This window comes from Mirounga angustirostris, unplaced genomic scaffold (genome assembly GCF_029215605.1).
Source record: "Mirounga angustirostris isolate CCGP_5_RB_7025 unplaced genomic scaffold, mMirAng1.0.hap1 SCAF_3, whole genome shotgun sequence".
Lineage (NCBI taxonomy): Eukaryota > Metazoa > Chordata > Mammalia > Carnivora > Phocidae > Mirounga > Mirounga angustirostris.
In genome coordinates, this window is record NW_026991711.1 from 67,964,915 (window position 1) to 67,986,480 (window position 21,566).

Consider the following 21,566-nt stretch of genomic DNA (forward strand, 5'->3'; position numbering starts at 1 on the left):
TTGGTCATTGGGCGTGTGATGCGTGCATACTGGGAAGGCTTATTGGCACAAAGTTGGGCACATAATCCACAAATCAATTGGTGGAAATCCTCAAAGTGAGCTTCAGAACCCGCAGGAAGGCTTTGCCATTAACCCACAACTTTTAGATTCAAGTAATTTCAGAAGCAGCCCTCCAAATCAGTTCTGCCTTTTCCCTCCTACCACTTAGATCTCAAACATTTTTTTCCTGCTTGGCAGAACTACCTTGGCTCCCTCTGAACAGGCTGACAAGGAGGCTGGAATGTGTGTGAAGGAGTCGAAGGAGCAGTAGACAGATGAAAGCACTGGGAGCCATTCTTGGCTTCTGTAACGTGCACCTAGCTTTCTTCTGCATATACACAAGATTCCACTGAGTGCTACTCCGAGATCATCTAGCAAAAGACTTGATAGCAAATGTTTTGTTTAGAGGTCAGATTTCAGAGTTTTGACTGTATTTGGAGTGTTTTCATTGGGAAGAATTTCCCTGGGAAAGGTAAGACAATATGCAGAATTAGCCGTAAGGATGAACAGAAAGCAGAGGACAAACAGCTTACCCTGCAAAAGGAGTTGTTAAACAAAAAGACAGTCAAGCTGCTTTTGCACTTTAAGATTGGGGTGGGAGTGAGTGGGTCTCCACTTCTGAGCCTTGGGTTGCTTCTAAGAGGGTCCATGGTTCTCACTGGTTAATTAAAGGCTCTGGGCTGTGTAGCTTGCTCTCCAGACACCTACACCTCAACCACTACAAGAATTTAGCCATCCCATGCTATGCAGTTGACCTTTGAACAACACAGGGGTTAGGAGCACCTACCCGCATGCAGTCTACATATAACTTGGCTCCCCGAAAACTTAACTACTAATAGCCTGTTTGACCAGAAGCTTTACCAGTAATATAAACAGTCGATTAACACATATTTTGTATGTTGTATGTGTTATATATTGTATTCTTACAATAATACCTAATATTTTCATAATTTTTTTCACTATTTCTAGGCTATGTGGTTTGTCTGCAATTTTTTTCAAATTGTTGCAAGTCTCCAAAAATGTTTCATATATATTTATTGAAAAATATCTGCATGGAAGCAGATCCCCACAAATAAATCTGTGGTATCTAAGGGTCCACTGTATTTTCATTTAGGCATTCATTATCACATGCACTAATTAAACAGGATTAAGACAATTTTCAATATGCCCTACGAAAATCCTTTCCCCTGTCCAGTTTCCCCAGCACATTCTCAGTGCCACAGTTTGTGTGATAGTGGAAAGAGTTCAAATATCATCAGACCGGAGATAGAGAGTGTCTCCACACTTGGTTGCTATATGACCTAGGACATCTCTTCACCTCTGGGAGTCTTAATTTCCTGTTCTATAAAATAGGATACCACAGGGGTTTGCTGTGGACATTAATTAAAGATGTGACTGGCACATAGAAGGTGTTCAACACTGTCAGTCCCTCCCACCTCTCCCTTCCTTGTTTTTTTTTTTTTTAAGTATTTTTAAGATTTATTTATTTGAGAGAAAGAGGGAGAGAGAGAGAGGAGAGGGAGAGGGAGAGAACCCCAAGCAGGCTCCACTCTGAGCACAGAGCCAAATGTGGAACTCGATTCCATGACCCTGAGATCATGACCTGAACTGAAATTGAGTTGGATGCGTGCCCCTTCCCCTTCTCTGTTAATTGCTCTCTTTGGGTCCCAATATTCATCTGTTTATCCCACCCCTGAAATAATATGAGTGAGGATAGCTCTTGACCAAAGTAGGAAAGAGGAAAAGAAGTGAAAACTAAAAGCTAGTGCCATCCATTTTCTTCATTTTTAAAGGAATTGGAAAGGAAGGAATCCAGCATCAGTCTTGAAAGATACACTTGGGTTTTCAGCACTTTCTCCCTCTCTCTGATTTCTTTGGTGCTCACTCACTCACCAGTGAAAATGAAGAGTTCTCTCAACTAGATGCATGGAGGACCTTATCAGTCCAGGAAAGATAATCAGCAGTTTCTCGCTTCTACATTGACAACAAACAGAACAGAACTGCCTACCCAGTGGTTATTATTTGATCACTAGGACCAAATAATGAAAAAACATTCATTAAAAAGGCATGGGTTTCATAGCAATACATTAGCATAAAACAAGGCATTAAGGGTGCCAGTAAGGAAGCAGTGTTACTTATCTTCTTTAAATATGGTATTTTGGACATTTGAAATGGCAAAAACATGGGGAGCAGTTGCATGGATTTATAGCTACTACTTGAAAACTTAGAGACAGAAATGCTGCTACATAATCCTTCATAGATCCGCTTATTAAAATGTACACTGATTTTTAGAAAAATTAAGCCCTATTCTAAATTGTCTTTCTTTTAATCAGGGAATAGAAATTTCCCTTTTTTCCGTAACTTACATTTAACTCTTATTCTTCTTTGCCAATGTCCTATGAAATACTATGCTTCCTTTGTTGCATCTCTTTATGTATATATCAAAGGATAATCTTTACCTATATGTCAAAGGATACATAGTCATTGACGTTTTCAGAACAAAACACCTCAGGACTTTCAATGCAGAAGGAAGGCACTGTGATTTTTTTTTTTTTAATACTAAACTGGCCATGATACACTGCAGTACTTCTCAGAGAGAATCATTCCATTTCTTTTTAAAATGTAGCCAAGTCGCTAATGAACTACCAGATTGGCATTGGGAATGGCAAATCTTTAAGTGTTATTCACAGCTATAAAACAACGAGATATTATTTCCTGCCTTTTTCCTTCCATTTGCTTGGCTTTTGGAACATAGCCCAAGTTCCTCCTAAGTTCCATGGTCTTCTTTCTCTCTCCATCCTCCTTCCATGCTCTCCCAGTGGAAAAGTGGGAAGTGCCAGGTGTCTGGCTTGAACACGTTTGTGTAACAGCAGGGATGTCCCTAATGTTGGACTATCAGAACAAAAGCACGTGCACAAAGTACCTGACACTAGCATCTCCATCAGATGGCAACCAGTGCTGGATCTGAGCGTGGAACGAGCCCTACAGGCATCTAATGTTGAAGTGTAGTGCTAACCCCGTGCTGTTGGTATACCAGAATCACTAGACCTTAGATCCCGGTCACCTTCCACAAAAGAGGCCTTGGAACAGCAAAACTCTGACCAAACCCTAAATAAGAATGGAAAGAGAACAATACAATCCAGTGAGATCTTTCCTTTTCTACTGTGATGCTATGGAGAATCTAACACTTGGCCACTCCTACATAGTTATCAGGACGGGCTCACAACTGCCATGAGAGAGAGTGTGTTCTGCTGCAGGCTCTGTTCATTTACGGAGTAGGATAGTTATGCGAGATGAGCTGCCAGTCAGAATCGGGCCAGCAGAAGTTCCCGCAGGGAAAGCTTAGGGCTGACCACCGCTAGCCACAGTAACGAGAGTTGGGGTCCTAGTTTATGTCCCATTAAACCTTTAATTGAGAGTTTTTTCATCATGAGGACTATAAATCGCAGGCCAAGCTATGTTTCAGTTTAAGTGAGCCGAATGTCAGAACAGCTTGGCCATATGTTTCTTTTTCAAAGAACTTTATTCATTTAGCCCCAGGCTCAGAATTCAATAATGTTTTCTATGGACTTTTTCTCTTCACATCAAATAATATTAAAGAGGAAAAATACGGGGGGAATTCTAATTATTCCCATATGAATACTCGGATAGGGCCAAATTGAATTATTCACAGTTTCCTTAAACACACATTCTGGCTCCTGATCTCCGCACGTGTGGGCAGAGACCCTCCTGCAAAGCCCTCCTCTGCCTCTGCTTGTCAGAATCCCACCCATTTTTTTTTTTAAGCCCACTGGAATGTCTTCTCCTTATGTCCTGCTGTGATCACCAGAGTCAAAAATAACATTGCTTCCCCAACATTGTCTTCGTGTCTTTTTTGAGACACCTTTTACCTAAGGTTTATGAAAGCCTTAAGCTTTTGTATAACTTCAGCTTGGCGACAGTACCTTTGCGTAAACCCGAATCTTTACAATAATTCCTAGCAGTGTCTTAAATGGGATAGGTACTTCATAACTTTTTTGTTTCTTGGTGATTAAAAATGGGGGAAGTAGAAAAATTACAGGGCAGCACATACTTCACAATATGCTTGCTTATGCCCTTTGCCTCTCCCAGTCACCTCTAAGAGCTCTCGGCTTCCCCACTGCAGGTCAGGAATCTGTAGTGTTTTTACTCCGGGTGTTAAAGCACTTGAAAGTTTATTTTTCCCTGGAAGAGCTTTATTTGATTCATTTCTTTGTAATGCAGGGTGGTAACATACTCAGCTGTTTATGCTTATTTGAAGTCGGTTTTCATTTAAGACGTTTATCACCCCCATTTTTTTTACCTGGCGGCGGCTGCCTGGGAAAAAGCAAATGTGCTCTAACTTTTACAGCCGAAAAGGCCATCTGTGGCCAGGGCCTATTTTTCTTCTAGTGCCTTTTCTTTTACCCTTCTCTTTTTAACTCTTCAGGGAGTGCTGCTTCTCGGCGCTTAGTCCGCTCGGGGCGCGGCAAACGCTCGCATTTGCCTTCGGCACCGCGGGGCACCTCAGCCGCTGGAACCGCCGGGCTTCGGGCTGGGGCCGACCGTGTCCGGTCCCCTTCTCCTCGCTTCCTCGGATTGGCTGCCCGAGGTCACGTGAAGGCCGGGGGGTTGGCATTCTGAGTTGTGGCTTTTGGCACTCCTTTTTCTTTTCAAAAATCGCCTGGTCTGTGGAGCTCCGCTGGGCTTGGTGCCTTCTCTTTGACTGCGACTGGAGACAGACGGCCACAGCCACAGGGCAGACTGAGGTGGCCGAGATGTTCAGTCAGGGCCCCAGGACCCCAGCTTCAGGCTGCTACTATCTAAATTCCATGACACCCGAGGGCCAGGAGATGTACTTGCGATTTGATCAGACTGCGAGACGCTCTCCTTACAGGATGAGCCGGATTCTAGCGCGCCATCAGCTAGTGGCTAAAATTCAACAAGGTGAGTGGCCGGGAGTGGCAGGCTGTTGCGAATTCTGATTTGTGGCTCTATTTCGTGCTAACCCAGTTTGGTGTTTTTTTTTACATTGTTGTTTTCCCTTTACACTACATTGGATTTCTATGCCACGCTGCATGTAACTTTTAGAAATAACTTCAGGCAGCAGTTTTAAGCAAACAGTGACAGCACCTAGCTGCCACATAACTCAACATGAAGTGCACAGAAAACTTCACGGCAGCTGGGACGGTGTATCATCGATTTCCAAAATTTGTGTGTGCCGACGCAATAAACCAGACAGGTTTACTCAGTGTGTATTTTAGGAACTTTTCAGCAGGTTGTTCACACTCTGTCACATCTAAAACTTGGACATTTGTTTATTTAATTGGGGGGCGGGAGGGGACTGACTTGTACCCTGCCCAGATTCTTTAAACACTCTCAGTGACAAGGGAAAGTTGGAATTCTGTTCTTAGGGCCACTGGGCTGACAACCAGAATCGCATCCTCTATATGTATATTTATGCCAGTAGTTGCCTCTGATTTGTTGATATTGTTTTTCTGGTAAAGGATAAAGGTGTCTGTTAAGTTCAAAACAAAGCTTGTGGCCTGTGCTTAGAAGTAACCAGCTTCCTGAGGCAGAAAGAAGAGGATATTGATTACAAGCTGCTAGATGTTCCTTTTTATTCTCTGCAAAAAAAAAAAAAAAAAAAATTTAAGTAAAAGTAAAGTAGATCAACAGTCTGGACATCACTAAAACTGGTCATTCTCCAACAATAGTTAAAACATGCTCCTTGTCTTAGAGTAGGTCTGTAGAAGCTCAAAAATGAACATTCCCAGGAAGCCCCTCAGTGGTGCTCATTTAAAAGACAAGCACATAATACCCACATGATCACAATAAGTTTACAAAGTTTATGACCAAGCCCTCCTGGACTGAAACAAAAAAAATAACTGAATTATTATATTGGTGATACAAAATTTACCAGCAATTTCTAGAGCCATTATACAAATACAATTTCCACTTCAATAAATGAATTTAGGATTATATTGAATTTTAGAAGGGAAGTTGGGGTTTGTAATCATGAAAATCTTATTATAATGTTTCCAAAAGGAACAATATGTATTCTCGCGAGTAGCGGTTGATGAGATTGTTTCCTTGGAAATTAGGATTTGTTTGTAAAGGTTCAGGAACTGGTTATGTGTGAAGGATACTGGTCCTACATACCAGTCTGATTTCAGGAAGGATATTATGTCATTCCATAAACTCTGTGTGCAGGTCTTGATTGAATAGAAACAAAAGTAATTATTTCCCTGTGGCTTGATTTAAAAATACATTCGGCTTAGAGTAAAAACCAGCTTCATTTTAGCTCTAGAGATCTCTGACAATGGTACTTTATCAGATGCCATCATCACTATGGATGTAGGGGCTTGACAAATGTTTGATGATGATTCATAATCTACACTCGGTAAATGTTCTTCAGCATGCATATCAAGTGTATCATGTTGGAAACACTGCATATAGAAATAGTTTGAAGTTGCTTTGCAGATCTCATTAAATATATTTACAATAATTTATTTCATTAAAATTCTTGATGTTCTTTTGGGATGAAAGTTGTATTCCCATTGAGGATTTGAAGTTATGAACACATGCATGATCATTGAACGTATACTCTGAGTCTATGTTTCATTTGCCTAAATGGAAAATGTGAGCATTCTCACCTTTCTGTGTTGAGCAATGGGATGTCTGAAGCCAATGAATGGCTAGAAATTAAGAGTGATAATGAAGATCAGAGGGAGGCATGAAGGAATTCCAACAGTCCAGTGATTGGGAACTCGTCATTTGTTGATATTATACAGTTGTATAGTAAGCCATTATGAAAGCAGAAGCTTTACTATATTATTAGATCGCTTCACTGTAATGGTAGAGAGTATGGATTGAGCCTTTATAATGTCTCAAGCACTGCTCTGAGAGCCTTATATGTATATTTCAATTTATTTTACCCTCAAAAAAAAAAAAAAAAAGATCCCGGGAGTACGAACTATTATTATACCCATTTTAAAGGTAAGAAAACAGAGGCACATAGAGGTCAAGTAACCTCTCTCAGGTTACATAGTAGGAGCTGGTATTTGAATATAACTCTGAAGCCCATGCTTTTTGATACACTAAACTGTTTTTGATTTTTGAGTGTTAAAGTATTGGACCTGTGGTTGATTTTAGAGTCTGTAATATACCAAAAGACATTTCAGTCTTTTCTACTCAGGATGCCGCAATGAGCCATTTGACAGAATCAGAATTGGTCACTCACAATGAGATTTCCAGTCAGGTTTTATTTCGCTGATAGAAGCAAAGTGCTGTGTGTTTTACCTTTCTTGAACAGTTAGTGTCCAATAGTGCATGATGTCAAGTTATTTTACTAATCATCCGATTAAAGCTTACCCGTGCATATTAAATTAATAACACCATTATTTTTTGTAGTTCACATATCAGTATCGAAATGACAGCAACATCGGCAAAATTGTTTACCTTACTCTACTGTTGATCTTTCAAGGAAAATTTAGCATAGTATTAATATAATTTGGGGCATTATTACTTATGATCATAATCTCTCCTGGCTGTTGGGAACAGTGCAAACAAGAGTAAGTTGCTCCCCACTGACCTCATTACAGTGAGCTAATCATTGAATGGCATGGACATGATTCAACGGCAGATACATTCAGGGGAAGGAAAAACAAAGAGGAGAAATAAAGGAATCTTTGATGATGCATAGGATCAGAATTAGTTGCTCAAACCCAGGATGAATCTGAACTTGCTCATCTTATGGTATGCTCCAAAATAACATGCATCATTTCTCTAGCCTTCTTTATAGTTCTGGAGTTTTGGGTCCCTTTAAAAGAGAACTTTAAGATGGTGTGTTGTTTTGCAAAGTGCAAGTTTATCATAAGTCATACTGCCCATAATCCCTACCCCAAAATCTTGCTGAATCAATGGGGAAATTGTATGGAGAGAGAATGGAAATAATAATGGTCTTTATGTCCCTTACTAGCAGGCACTTGGGAATGGACAAGAGGGAGGCTGCTGGGGAGGTGAAAGAAGAGCATGTTAGGCCACAGGAAAGGAGAATTGGGATCTCATGGCACTATTTGATGGCTATGATGTATTGCCGATGTGTGCACTGTGCGGAAAACCTATCGACTCACACACATGCTATTCGGAAGATCCAAATCTAAGAAAATACATAAATGTGATTATTTGCTTTGTGAAAGAATTCATCTTGCTATTAAACTATTTTTTAAAATTATTTTAAATGCTTAAAATGGCATGATATGGACACCATTGCAGTCAAGTTCACCGAACCAGAAAAAAAGGAGACCAGGATGCAGGCTCTTACTTAGACACTCTCATTCTTTTACTACTGTGGCAAATTTCAGAACCTCACTGGGCCTTCGCTTCTTGATGAGAAAATAAAATGGTCAGTCTGTGATTTCTCAGGTTTCTTCGTGGTCCTCAAGTCCAGAGTGGTTAAGTTGTGGTTGAGTCAGTAACTCCTTGAACAAGAGTGTGCAAAGCGGGGAAACTTAAACCTAAAATAACAGAAGCTGAAAAGGAAACAGAGCAGCTTTCTAATGTGGAATAAATCAGTGGCTTATAATTTTTCTACAAATGGTCAAGGAAATGATAAAGCGGAAATCAGATTTTAGTTCTACAGCTGTCACTAATTAATTGTGTGATCTGGGGCAAGTCACAACTTCTCCGGGCATTCTTTCCTTCTTCTATAACATAAAGGGTTTGGATTAAATAAACGTGAAGTTCCCATCATCTCCAAAATTCTAGGATTCAGGAGAACAGGTGTTCTTTTAAGGAAGAGAGACAATTCTTATTTACATTTTTCTTATTATGTCATTCATATCTACCCGGACATGTTTCTTTGATACCTGTTTAATGCTCTCGTTATCAATTTAATAGGAACGTTAGGATGTCCAGTCTTGTGGACTATTTAAATGTCCTTATAACCCATAATTATAAAGCAACCTGTAAAAACCTTTCTTTCTCCGGAGTCCAGGCCTGTGAAATGGAGTTATTGCAGTACCCAGCCTATTGCAATGACTGTAAGGATCAGAGCATGTCCGTCCGTCCGTGTGTGTGTGTGTGTGTGTGTCCCGGCTCTCACAAAAAAAGACCTCTTCTCTTGATAGAAAATACAGAATGTAGAAAATTTTTTACAACTAGAAGAATTAGTGAAAGTTGGATTTGCATTTTCATTGACTTTTTATCTGAGACTCTTTTTTTATTTTTTTATTTTATTTTATTTTATTTTAAGATTTTATTTATTTGACAGAGAGAGACACAGCAAGAGACAGAACACAAGCAGGGGGAGTGGGAGAGGGGGAAGCGGGCTTCCCGCCAAGCAGGGAGCCCGATGCGGGGCTCGATCCCAGGACCCTGAGATCATGACCTGAGCTGAAGGCAGACGCTTAACGGCTGAGCCACCCAGGCGCCCCTATCTGAGACTCTTTTTAAAGATCGCACCTGAGCTGAACTTAACTAGAGTGGAATAAACTGCCTTCCTTATGTTCCCAGGGAATGGAACTGGGCCATTAGTGATGTTCTGGCTTTCTCATTACTCCATCAGGTCAAGTGGCATCTTGGGAATTTGCCTGACCTAAGTGGTGGCCTTGCTTATCCTGGTGGGTGAGCCCCCCACCAACTGGAGAGTGTCCACGGAAATTAAACAATCATTTATTCTTTGGGAATTGCCCTTTCTCTGTGTTCAGTACTTTCTTACCCAACTACTTTCAGAAACGGAGGGTGGATAAACTGGCAGAAAGACAGATGGAACACGAAAACAGGGTGAGAATACATCAGTCACATATTGCTCAAGTTCTTTCTTAAAAAAAGTGGCAACTGTCAGAAATTCACATTTCGTGAATCAGAGCCTCTTTCTGTTCCATACTGGTGACTGATGGGCCTGTCCACAAAGGATACTGTGTAATCGAAAGTTACAGGAAAATCTGTTCAGTGAATTAAGTTAATGAACTGTGAGTAACATTTTTGAAGTTATCACATATGAAAATATTAAAAATGTGAGCAGTTCAGAAATAAGTACTGGAGGGAAATTAGCAAAGAGCGACATGCTTGTACACACGTAAAAGTTGAGAGTTTAACTTTAACCAAATTGAGACATCCAAAACTTCACGTCACAGCTTTTATTAGTTCTAATTTTATAAACACACATCCCAGATGCAGGCAGTTGCCAAATTTGGATTTTGTGATATTACTTTAAGTGAATAGAGATTCATTTTTTTCCTCCTCTTTTCCCGAGTCAGTACTTTAATTCTGTGTAAATTCTGGACCCTGGTCCACTCTTATAAAGCAAGCTTCCTCATTCTCTTAGCCACCTAATCATGGGCAGTGCTTCTGAGTCTTCTAAGTCTAAGCAACACCAGTTGATGACCCAGGCAAATTAGACAGAGACAAAATGATAAGTGGGTTCTGGTAAACCTCTATAAAAAGGTCAATAAATCAGTTGGGATTTAATGGAGGCAGGTCATTCATGAGGTTGCGCCTCATCTCTACATTTCATGAGGTATGAGAACCCACTGGCAAGTCTAAGGAAGAAGATACAAGAAGATAGGAGACCATGAATTGTATAGATGGTATTTGAATGAAGGATCATGAGAAAATCATTTTCTGTCTCCTCAGGGGCAGTCCAAATAGGATTTGGGTGTGGGTAAAGACAACATATTTTCATTTACATTCTAATGCATTACCTAAAGGATTTGAAGTAGTGGATAAAAGAATATTCAACTCAGTTAAGGTTATAAAAAGATAAATCTGATGAAGAGAAAAATATAGGTTAATTAATATGATAAAGCTAGGGAGAGATATTACATAAAAATATGAAACATAAGACACTGAATAATTACTACAAGTGATCTATAAGTTATAGCCTGAGCTTCCCGGATTTAAGCAAAGAGGTGAACATGATCAGGGGAAGATTTGTCATGTCCAAGGTAAAAGCATACCAGCATAGCTTTTCCTGGGACCTGATGTTTGGGAGGATTTTCTCCCAGGAACTTGATATAGAAGAGCAGTTTCTCATACAAATCTCATAAAGGGAACTCTACAAGATGTAGTAGATGAATTAAACATTCCTACAGTGAATTCAGTTGCAAGTTTCCCATAGCATCCCACTGTACCAGGGGCATAACAACAAATTATAATTCAATAAAAATATTTGGGCATGGGGTGAGTGGCTCAGAACAAGGAGGTTCAGGTATGCACTCTGATTCTCTGGCTTAATCTCTAAATAGTATGGAGACTATCTAGAGACAGTTTCTCAGTTGGCTTCACAGAAGACTAGTCCTGTTAGATAATCAGGGGGGAAATATTTCTGTGGTTAAGTAAGGAAATGCTATATCCTCTTTCCCTTTTTGGAAATTCACACTTATGAAAGGCTCAGAGAAATCCTGCAGAAAGTAATTTAACTTTGTTTAAACTGGTATATTTCATCATGAAACCATTTTTAACCGGACACCAGGAAGTGACATCTTATAAAACCACTTTCCCTGGGGAACACGTTTTGGAAAAACTGATTTAGGAGGGTTCAGGGCCTGGAAGACCATTCTCTTTGACTATATTCTTGCATGGACTGGGCAATAGGTAGTATGAGGTTATATTTTGGAGAGTAAATTGCAGGTACTTCTTGTTTCCAAATAAGGCTAGCTCCATATACTCTAAAAATCAACTGCGTAAAGACAGGATGGACATCTCTTTATAAAAATTAACAACCAAAAGAAGATTTTTTTTTTTATTTTTTGATTTATTTATTCATGAAAGTGAGAGAGAGAGAGAGAGAGAGACAGAGGCAGAGGGAGAGAAGCAGGCTCCCCGCCCAGCAGGGAGCCCGATGTGGGACTCGATCCCAGGACCCTGGGATCATGACCCGAGTCGAAGGCAGACGCTTAACCGTCTGAGCCACCCAGGCACCCCACCAAAAGAAGATTCTAACCTGAGTAGCTTTTGCCAGGCAGAAAACCGAAGGTCTAGGTATATGGGCCGAGTAAATAATTCTAACAAGAATGCAACCAGTCTTCAAATAACTTTACAAGATAGGTTCTGGTGGGCCAAAAGGAAGAAATTAGTGTCTTTTGGCCCTAGATTTGTCTAACCCATGATAAGGCTGAAGCCCTTGGGCAAATTCCAAAGGGGTCTGCTATTATCGCAGCTAATTCAGGATATTCCATTACTTCTGGGAAGTGGAGTCCCTGCCCCACAGGAAAGAAACAGGAAACTCTTCAGCAGTGTCAGATTCTCCTTGGCGATCAGTGATGTGGGATGTGGACTCTCTGAGACTCAGGCATTTCTGACTTCCTGGTCCAAACAGATCTTTGGTTACGGCAAAGTCTCTGTCGGTATGACAGAATAAAGTGAATTAATAGGTAATAGGTCATTTTAATTAGTCAAGTTTGTTTGATTTAGTTGAATAAGGCACTTACAAGTTTCTCAGGAAGCCTGCAAATATATTCTTAAGGTATTTTTCCTTGTGCTGGCAAAGAGGTGGCACATTAGCATTTGCATTATGAATGATACTTTTGGAGAGAATCCACAAAATGTAAAAAAGTTACAACAGAATGCATGGGGAATTGGCCTTGCTGTCTAGCCTGCACCCCCATGTTGTAAAGCCACCCAGGACCATAGCAATCACTATAGAACGGTGCAGTCTAGGGTAGGACAGGCACACAGATTACCATGACAATTTGTACACTATTGTTTGAAAAGACCTGAATTCTCTCTCTCTTTTAAATTTAGAATCTAAAGGAATTTAAATGGACCAATTGCAAAATAACTGAAAATTACAGAACATGCTAATGCTGTTAAAAAAAAAAAGAAGGAAATCAATAAAAATAAATCCAAAATATCTGGCTAGATTCTCAAATGATTTCCCTCACAAGGTGTAGGAATCCTGATGACTTTGAAAGTCTGACAGAGGCAGAGCTGACTAAAATACCAATGATTTGCATTGCCTTGCCTCTTTAACACTCTGATAAAATACAAGGGCCAACAGTGTAGAGGAAAAGAGTAGAGATTGTAATGAAACTGGGCAATCACAAGTAACTAATTTACCTGTCAGTATTTTGAGCTAAAGAGGGCTTTTTTTTTTAAAGATTTTTATTTATTTATTTGACAGAGAGAGAGACAGCGAGAGAGGGAACACAAGCAGGGGGAGTGGGAGAGGGAGAAGCAGGCTTCCCGCGAAGCAGGGAGCCTGATGCAGGGCTCGATCCCAGGACCCTGGGATCATGACCTGAGCCCAAGGTAGAGGCTTAATGACTGAGCCACCCAGGCGCCCCTAAAGAGGGCTTTCTCTTCTGCATTCCAAGTCTCCTCTTCCTACCTAATTTTACAAATCACACATATGAATGGCAAGAACCTTGAATTAGTACTCAGCCTCTGTAAGTGAACAGTAGCAATTCACATACCCTCGTATTCTCCAAATGACATACTGGGAAAAAGTACGGTAGTCATAAAATCATATTTTTCTCTGAGAGTTTTACTACCCCAATATTATTTATAATGTTTAAAGTTACTAAAAGAAGTAAGAGAGACTCACAATTCCCATGATAATGGTATTCCAACCATTCCCCCCTAAATAAGACTAGAGTTCTTAATAGAGGAATTTAAAGCTCTCCCAGATGCTTTGAAGGACACAAGACATGTCCTCCTAAATGAATTTCCCGAAATAGGGAATGAAATCCATTGCAAAGCCTTACTGTTTGGACCTTTGTAAAGGCATGTGTTGTGTATAGCAAGTTCTTAGTAAGCAAATCACCTTCATTTCAACCACTGATGTCTTTTGAGTAGGAAGGTCTGCTAACTCCCCTTCCCAGTACATCCTCACCCTCACCATTGGTACTCCATTCCACCTGCTGTTACCATCTCAGAGTTGTTGCAAAAATTAAATGCAATAATATAATTAAACACAGAGTACAGTGCCTGGTACATACTAAGTGCTCATTATAAGAAAAAAATATGTATACTAAACAAACACCCACGTACATATGGCCTTTCAAGGAACTGTATCATCAAATGAAGAATAAATTACACACTTTATACCAAGTTGACTAAGGCAGGCATACATACTGCCACGTTTTTGTGTCCCCAAAAAGCCTCACAGGTAAAACAAACATTTTACCCCCAAAAAGTAAAACAAAGGAGTTTTTTTTGTTTGTTTGTTTTGTTTTTTTGGTGTTTTTTTTTCCTTTTATCTTAAGCTATATTGAAATCTATCGCCTTTCCCAAATGCGGTTTCCTTTATTTCATTTACTTAGTAACATCAGTTTACTAAGTAATGAATGTACTGCATTTACTTTCAGTTGCCCTGTGCTATCCTGAAATGATGGGTTTAGGCCAAGTTTCAACTCCTATAGATAAACAGCAAAGCCCATTGATCCCCACCTCCTGGCAAATTAAAAGAGACCGTTCTGGACAGGAAGTGTTCTTGGCTCCTGGAACCACTCAGTAGGAAATTCTAAAGCTGAGGGCCAGCAGCAGAGCTGGAGGCAGGGGGCTGTGCTCTCCCATCAGGGATAGACCAGAGTGAAAAATGCTGGGGGAGGCGACCAGTTGGGGCTGAGAGCAAGGCCCAAGACAAGCATCACCAACCAGTAGTCAAGGTAGATCTCTGTGCCTGGTGGGTGAATCTGTGATGCCTGAATCCCCCTCCCAAATTGTGATTTTCTAAACCGATAAGTTAACTTTGAGATTGTTGTTAATTTTGTAGGAATTTTCCCTATTAAACGGTCTTTGTGTGGAAGAGTTAAAAGAGATGCTGTACCATGTAGATAAACTTTCTAAAAACTCAGCATCCTTTCTCAAAATAATTCAAACAAATTATTTAGGAAACTTCCATTGCCCCTTTCCTCCAGGATTTCGTTCCTTTTGATTGAGGAATAATCTTCATCATTGTTGAATTCCTCAGCTAGGAAAAACTGCATTTGAACATGATCATTAGCATTTGCTGAAATTTGTTCTTACAGGGTTGAGTGGATTAAATAAGCATGGATTCTTTTTGCTTTATTTATGTATGGAATATATATAGTCTTAGGAAACTCCATGTAGGAGGCCCCTCCACAAAGATAGAAATATCAGTTAGCACATGCTTTATACATCATAACTTAAATGTTAAGCTTAAACTTCCTAAAAGACTTGTTTGGTAGGATAAAATTATTTGATGTTTGCATCTGACATCCTGGAAACCCTGAAAAACTATTCTAATAGTAACTCCTTAGCTGGTATGGTGCAGGACGGTTTGTGGAACAATTCCAGAGGGTTCTCTTTTTGAACCCTCGTGTAAAATGGTATTATGATCTTAGATTAGCAAGCTTTGCCACCTAGGAACCTTCAGAGACCTGACGAATGTATATGCATGTTTCCCTACTTTGAGACGTTTCCAGTCTTGTTTTCCTGAGTCCCTCCTTTGGACACAGGTTTTCGCTTGGGGTTGTTGTATGGAACAGCACATTTACCTGAGTGGCTAGAGAAGCAGAGACTCACTTGATGGAATAAGGAAACTTGGCAGTGAGCAATGGGTTTGTTAAACATTAACAAGTGGGTAGAAAGAGATGGTTTCAGAGGCCAGGTTTTCCTTTTCCCTCCTCTGTTGAGAGTACAATTACTTCCTCACCTCCAGCTTACAATTCAGTTTCTAATGAAGCCTTTCCGGTCCTGGTTCACGTGACCTGTCTCCTGTCAACTTTGTCTCCTCCTCCCACCTTTGGTTACTCTAGCAGGGCTGACCCTGGACACTGGCAGCTTGTGTTCTGTGAAGCTGACTACTTTGTTCCAGAATGCAAGAATGACGCGAAGGCTCTTTTCAGCTCATTAACTGTCAGTCATGCCTCCTGCAGGCTGCGGGAGGCCATGCAGCTGTGCCTGGGGGTCTGGGAGCCCTGCCCTTGGGCCCAGGGAGAACATTTCCACTGACTCACCCAAGTGAAAAGAAAAGTGAGAGTCTGGATTCATCACAGAGAGGCAGGTTGTCAACATAGTTTACTAACATTTCTATGCGTTTACATAAAAGATTTAGGTCTGGGGATGGTGATTGGACTTTTTATAAATTTTACAACACATATTTTAAGTTTTGAAACATTTACAACATTTTATTTTATTTCATTATTTTTATTTTTTAGAAGATTTTATTTATTTTTTGAGAGAGAGAGAGAGCACGAGCAGGAGGAAGGGCTGAGGGAGAGGGAGAAGCAGGCTCCCCACTGAGCAGGGACCCTGAGATCATGACCTGAGCCGAAGGCAGAGGCTTAACCCACTGAGCCACCCAGGCGCCCCCATTTACAACATTTAAAAAATAGCAACACTATACCTATAGCTACTCCTATTGAGGGCTCGCTATGATGTACCGGGGACTGTTTTCAACACTACATATATTGGTGTTTGATTTCATTTTCATGAAGACCCAAGACTTAAGTTTACTCCTCTGGAAAATAAATATGGCAAAGCCTAATGCTTAAGGTTTTACCATGTTTATCTTCCAGATGAGTAAACAGAGGCTTACAGAGTTAAGTAACCTTCCCAAAGTCTCCCAGCAAGTAGGTGGCAGAGGTGGGCTTTGAACTCAAGTCTGTATGACCTAGGAGCCCACATTATTCACCACTGTGCAGCCCCATCACCCTCATAATTACAGGTAGTCATGGTCTACTTGGAACCAAAGAAAGTTGTTCGTTTTGGTTTTTTCCATCATTTTAGGCCTGCTTGGTCCTCTGTTCCTCACCCACCCTTCAAGTTGTTGAGGATTTCACTGTGCCTCGAAGACCAGCAACTCTGAGCGACTGTCCTATATATGAATGACCCTCCCACTGCCGTCTTGAGGACGGGCTGTTCTATATCAAGAATGCTCTGTCCAAAGTAAATGTCAAGGCAGCAGCATTCCAGCCTTTGGCAAGGAATCTAGCTTGGTTAGGTAGGAACAAGCGTAACAGAGGGAAAGGACAGATTCCTCCACCCCTAGGGAGAAGTCATTTTCCCTACTCCCAAACCTGCAAAATGCTGCCTTTCTTCCTAGAAAGTGCTGGAGGCGGAATGCTCATCCTCCTACAAGTTTCCTCAGGGCTCTTAGGGCCCACCTAGCTCAGTGGCCCCTGTGACCTTCACAGGGGAGCTTTGCAGACAAGAAGCAAGTTGGGACTTAGGTCAAACCCGTCTTGTTCTCTGGACCCTAAATCTCAAACTCAGCAGTTATGTAGTGGAAGGAGAGCGAGTATTAAACCAGGGTCTCTATTTCTTGAGAGAAGTCCTGTATGGACATTTTTTTTTTCCCCCAGATTTTGCAATTCGACCTCAGTCCCAGCCGAGGCCCGTAGAGCAGAATAGTTGCAGATGTGCTCTGCACTTGTAGCTAGAGAACAGTAGGCAGTCAGAAGAAAATATCGATGTTCTGCCAACTTCTGCTGTTTGTGAGATTTTGCCAGAAGCAAAACAGGATCAAAAATAATAAACAGACCTCCTCCCTTGCTGCATGACTGCTATTTACATAAAGAGATTGATGAACTGACAGTGCTGTGTGAATGCTCGGGGAAGGGAATTTTTTAAGGAGAAAAAATTAATTTTTTGGTGCTTGGTTGCATATGGTTTGAGGTTTTCTCAGATCACTGGGTTTCCAAAGAGACAACCCATGGCACAGATGGTGCTGTTTCTCCAGTGTAAGTGGGCTAACCCATGGAGATAAAACAACCTGACACATGAATTTCATGCAGCTATAAAACCTCTGCAGGGAAAACGAATCTTGAAGACTCAGGAACAGTGTGAGTCTCAAGTGGAATAGTGATGTTCCCAGTAGAAAGAGAAACTTGACCTATACAGTAACCTCAGGGAACCAGAAGGTGGGAGGCCTCGGTGCTCGGATGCTTCTGTCCTAATCTGGTCACCGTGAATGATTTTATTTAACTTCCTCAGTTTCTTCATCTATCAAATGAGAATCATATTAGCTCCTACTTTGAGTAATATTATTGAGGAAAAAAAGAATCGATGTAAAATCAATTCAAATGGAAGGATGCTCAGTTCTGGGATGGCTAAGCAATGTTGGGGTGCACCTGATAGGGGTCACTGGACTGGTCCGAACACAGGAGCCACACAAAGCAAGACCTAGCTCTTTATTCTCAGTTGGACACAAAGTATCACCGTGCTTGCTTCCTCTTCCTTGAATAATAATTCATGCCACTCCTCAAGGATATGGGAATAATGAACCACTCTGTGGTTTTGTCTTATTTTTAATTGGTTCTCAAATGGACAAAGTCTACTAGCTCTTAGTTTCATTTTACATTTTCTTTTTATGTATTTGATGGGCTAGGAGTGAATCTACATAATTAATTAGGGTCATTTCAAACTCTAGTTTTCCCTTTTATTTTGCTTTCCTTCTGAGGTGTCAAGAATTTTGCTTTGCATTTTTAATTAGGTAATTAATATTGTTTCAGCAGTAAGTAATTTCCCATAATCATGATCAGAATGAAACCTTTTAAAGTGAAAGGATATTGTGCTATAGACTCAGGGACTTTGACAAGTTAGAGTGTCATAAATCTTATGCTTTCAGAGTTATGAATTTCCAGTATAAATTGGGCTTCCTGCTTAAGACTAATATTTCACGTGGTTAGGTAGCCCTTTAGGCAGGATACCTTGCTGTGGCTGGCTAGCTGGAGGCCTGCAGGAGCTTGCTGTGGTCACAGCGGATTGTCTGAGTCTGAGGGGGCAGAAAGGAGCCTGATGATGTGGTGCCCAAATGATCTGATGAAGAAAAGATGAGCCCAGTGCTTTCCTGCTGCCTTGCCTGGCACAGCCTGGTCTGGAAAGGCTTAGGAAAGTAAGGTGAAAAGTGAAAGGAACACACACTTTATAAACATATCCCTTTAAAATGTTTGGGTTTTGTTTGATAACTTTGATATCAGTTTTATGTTTTGTTTTAAATGTTTGAGCTTGCTGATGATGGTGGATTCCAGGAAAAAGGGCAGTTGCTAAGCTAAGACTTGTGTGAAAATCTTTGAAAATTGTTAAGCACTCTGTACCGTTGATTCGTATTTGGAAAGGCTGTGTGTCTTAAATGGAGTGGAATTTGTAGGGGGGCGGAACGTAAGTGAAGAGAAGCAAGGAGTTTGTTTGATGGAAAAGTATCCAAGCACATGGATAGCTTGCCAAAATCTCTTACTTCAACAAAAACAGAACCCTAAGGCTCTATTGACTTCTTTCTTGCACCTGAGGGTGAGACCAGCTTCTCTCTGCCCCCACACAGATACGTGATGCTCCGAGTTTCCCTGCAGCCTTCGGCTTAGCAGAACACATTTCTTGTTTATGGCTGCTGTGTTCAATGATCAGTCATTTAAATAAATTACCATGTTCTGTGATTGATGTTAATAATTTGACATGGGAGTTATGAAACCTTCAGATCCTTGATTTATCAGAGAAGGAATCTTTCAGACATATTTTTCTTTAGCTCTGGGAGGCTGTGCTTTTTCTGAAACTTGTATATGCAGTGTGCATTGTACTTTGTAGAAGCAATGTGCATTGTAGTTTGTAGATGCAATGTGCATTGTAGTTTGTAGAAGCAGTGTGCATTGTAGTTTGTAGATGCGGTGTGCATTGTAGTTTGTAGATGCAGTGTGCATTGTAGTTTGTAGATGCAGTGTGCATTGTAGTTTGTAGATGCAGTGTGCATTGTAGTTTGTAGAAGCAAGGTGCATTGTACTTTGTAGAAGCAGTGTGCATTGTAGTTTGTAGATGCAGTGTGCATTGTAGTTTGTAGATGCAGTGTGCATTGTAGTTTGTAGAAGCAGTGTGCATTGTACTTTGTAGAAGCGGTGTGCATTGTAGTTTGTAGAAGCAGTGTGCATTGTACTTTGTAGAAGCAGTGTGCATTGTAGTTTGTAGATGCAGTGTGCATTGTAGTTTGTAGAAGCAAGGTGCATTGTACTTTGTAGAAGCAGTGTGCATTGTAGTTTGTAGATGCAGTGTGCATTGTAGTTTGTAGATGCAGTGTGCATTGTAGTTTGTAGAAGCAAGGTGCATTGTACTTTGTAGAAGCAGTGTGCATTGTAGTTTGTAGAAGCAAGGTGCATTGTACTTTGTAGAAGCAGTGTGCATTGTAGTTTGTAGAAGCGGTGTGCATTGTAGTTTGTAGATGCGGTGTGCATTGTAGTTTGTAGATGCGGTGTGCATTGTAGTTTGTAGAAGCGGTGTGCATTGTAGTTTGTAGATGCGGTGTGCATTGTAGTTTGTAGAAGCGGTGTGCATTGTAGTTTGTAGAAGCGGTGTGCATTGTAGTTTGTAGAAGCGGTGTGCATTGTACTTTGTAGAAGCGGTGTGCATTGTAGTTTGTAGATGCGGTGTGCATTGTACTTTGTAGAAGCGGTGTACATTGTAGTTTGTAGATGCGGTGTGCATTGTAGTTTGTAGAAGCGGTGTGCATTGTAGTTTGTAGATGCGGTGTGCATTGTACTTTGTAGATGTGGTGTGCATTGTAGTTTGTAGAAGCGGTGTGCATTGTAGTTTGTAGAAGCGGTGTGCATTGTAGTTTGTAGATGCGGTGTGCATTGTACTTTGTAGAAGCAGTGTGCATTATAGTTTGTAGATGCAGTGTGCATTGTAGTTTGTAGATGAAGCGTGCACTGTAGTTTGTAGATGCAATGTGCATTGCACAAAGGCAAGAGCTTCATTATTTTCTGGACCTGGGTTCAATTCCTAGTTCAAGCACGGATTAGCTGTGTGATCTTGAACGGATTCCAATGGCTTCTGTAAGCCTGTTTCCTCAAATAAAGTGGGAAAAATAATAATAACATCTACTGCCTGCCATTGTCGTGAAGTGTTGTTGCACGTGCAGATGCTTTAGCATGGAGCCAGACACTTACTCAGGGCTCAGTGTGCCTTAATCTAAAAAGGACACTACAGATCAGCAACATGGCCCAATGCTAATGAATTAACCGCTTGTGGGGAAGATTAAAAACACCCAGGTTTGGAGAATCACATAAAGTGGAAGTTAAGGAAGGGCCATAGAATCTCCTTGGCTTCTTTTCAAAGACTGCCTTTAAAATCTTCTGTTTTTATTAAGTTTTGCTAAACTCAAAACACTGAATCTCTGCTTCATTGCACCCCACTCACTGGCTTACAGAAAATGAAGTACATTCATTCTTTCCCTTTTGCATGGAGGAACATAGTGATTCCCTCACTCACGAAATCACTTCTGGAGTGCCTTTCCTGTGCTGGGTGCTGTTCGGTCCTTGGGCTATAACAATACACCAAAACATGATCCCTGCCACAATTTAATGGGTGTGCTTTTCAGCAGGTGTCACAGAAGTTTGTAGGTCCGGAGATGGGCATCCGCGCGGGGAGAGTAGAGGCAGGTTGGAAGGAGTTTGGCTCTAGCTGCCACTGTTGGTTTATTGTTGTTGTTCTGGGGTTTTGTTGTTCCCTTGCTTCAGCTTCTCTTCCTGTAGCAGGAAGCATCCATGCGTGCTGTTACTGGAGGTGTTTCTTACCTAACTGTCTGGGGTATCCTGAGTTTCAGACTTCCTCAGTTTTTGCCCCGTCTGTTTGCC

The 21,566-nt window shown here is 40.9% G+C and overlaps 1 protein-coding gene across 11 annotated transcripts in view; it reads left to right on the forward strand.

The window, feature by feature from the left end:
- STARD13 (StAR related lipid transfer domain containing 13) overlaps positions 1-21,566 on the forward strand; it is a 521,208-nt gene that overhangs the window by 332,702 nt on the left and 166,940 nt on the right. The window contains exon 1 of one of the 11 annotated variants that reach the window (XM_064586215.1): positions 2,215-4,983. The exons of 6 other annotated variants lie outside the window; for them this stretch is intronic. In XM_064586215.1, coding sequence (XP_064442285.1) covers positions 4,815-4,983 — 169 coding nt within the window. In that variant the 5' untranslated portion in view covers positions 2,215-4,814. Of the gene's footprint in view, positions 1-2,214; positions 4,984-21,566 lie in introns of those variants that run through there. 4 more of the 11 variants (XM_064586205.1, XM_045869300.3, XM_064586207.1 and 1 more) reach the window with 4 other exon arrangements.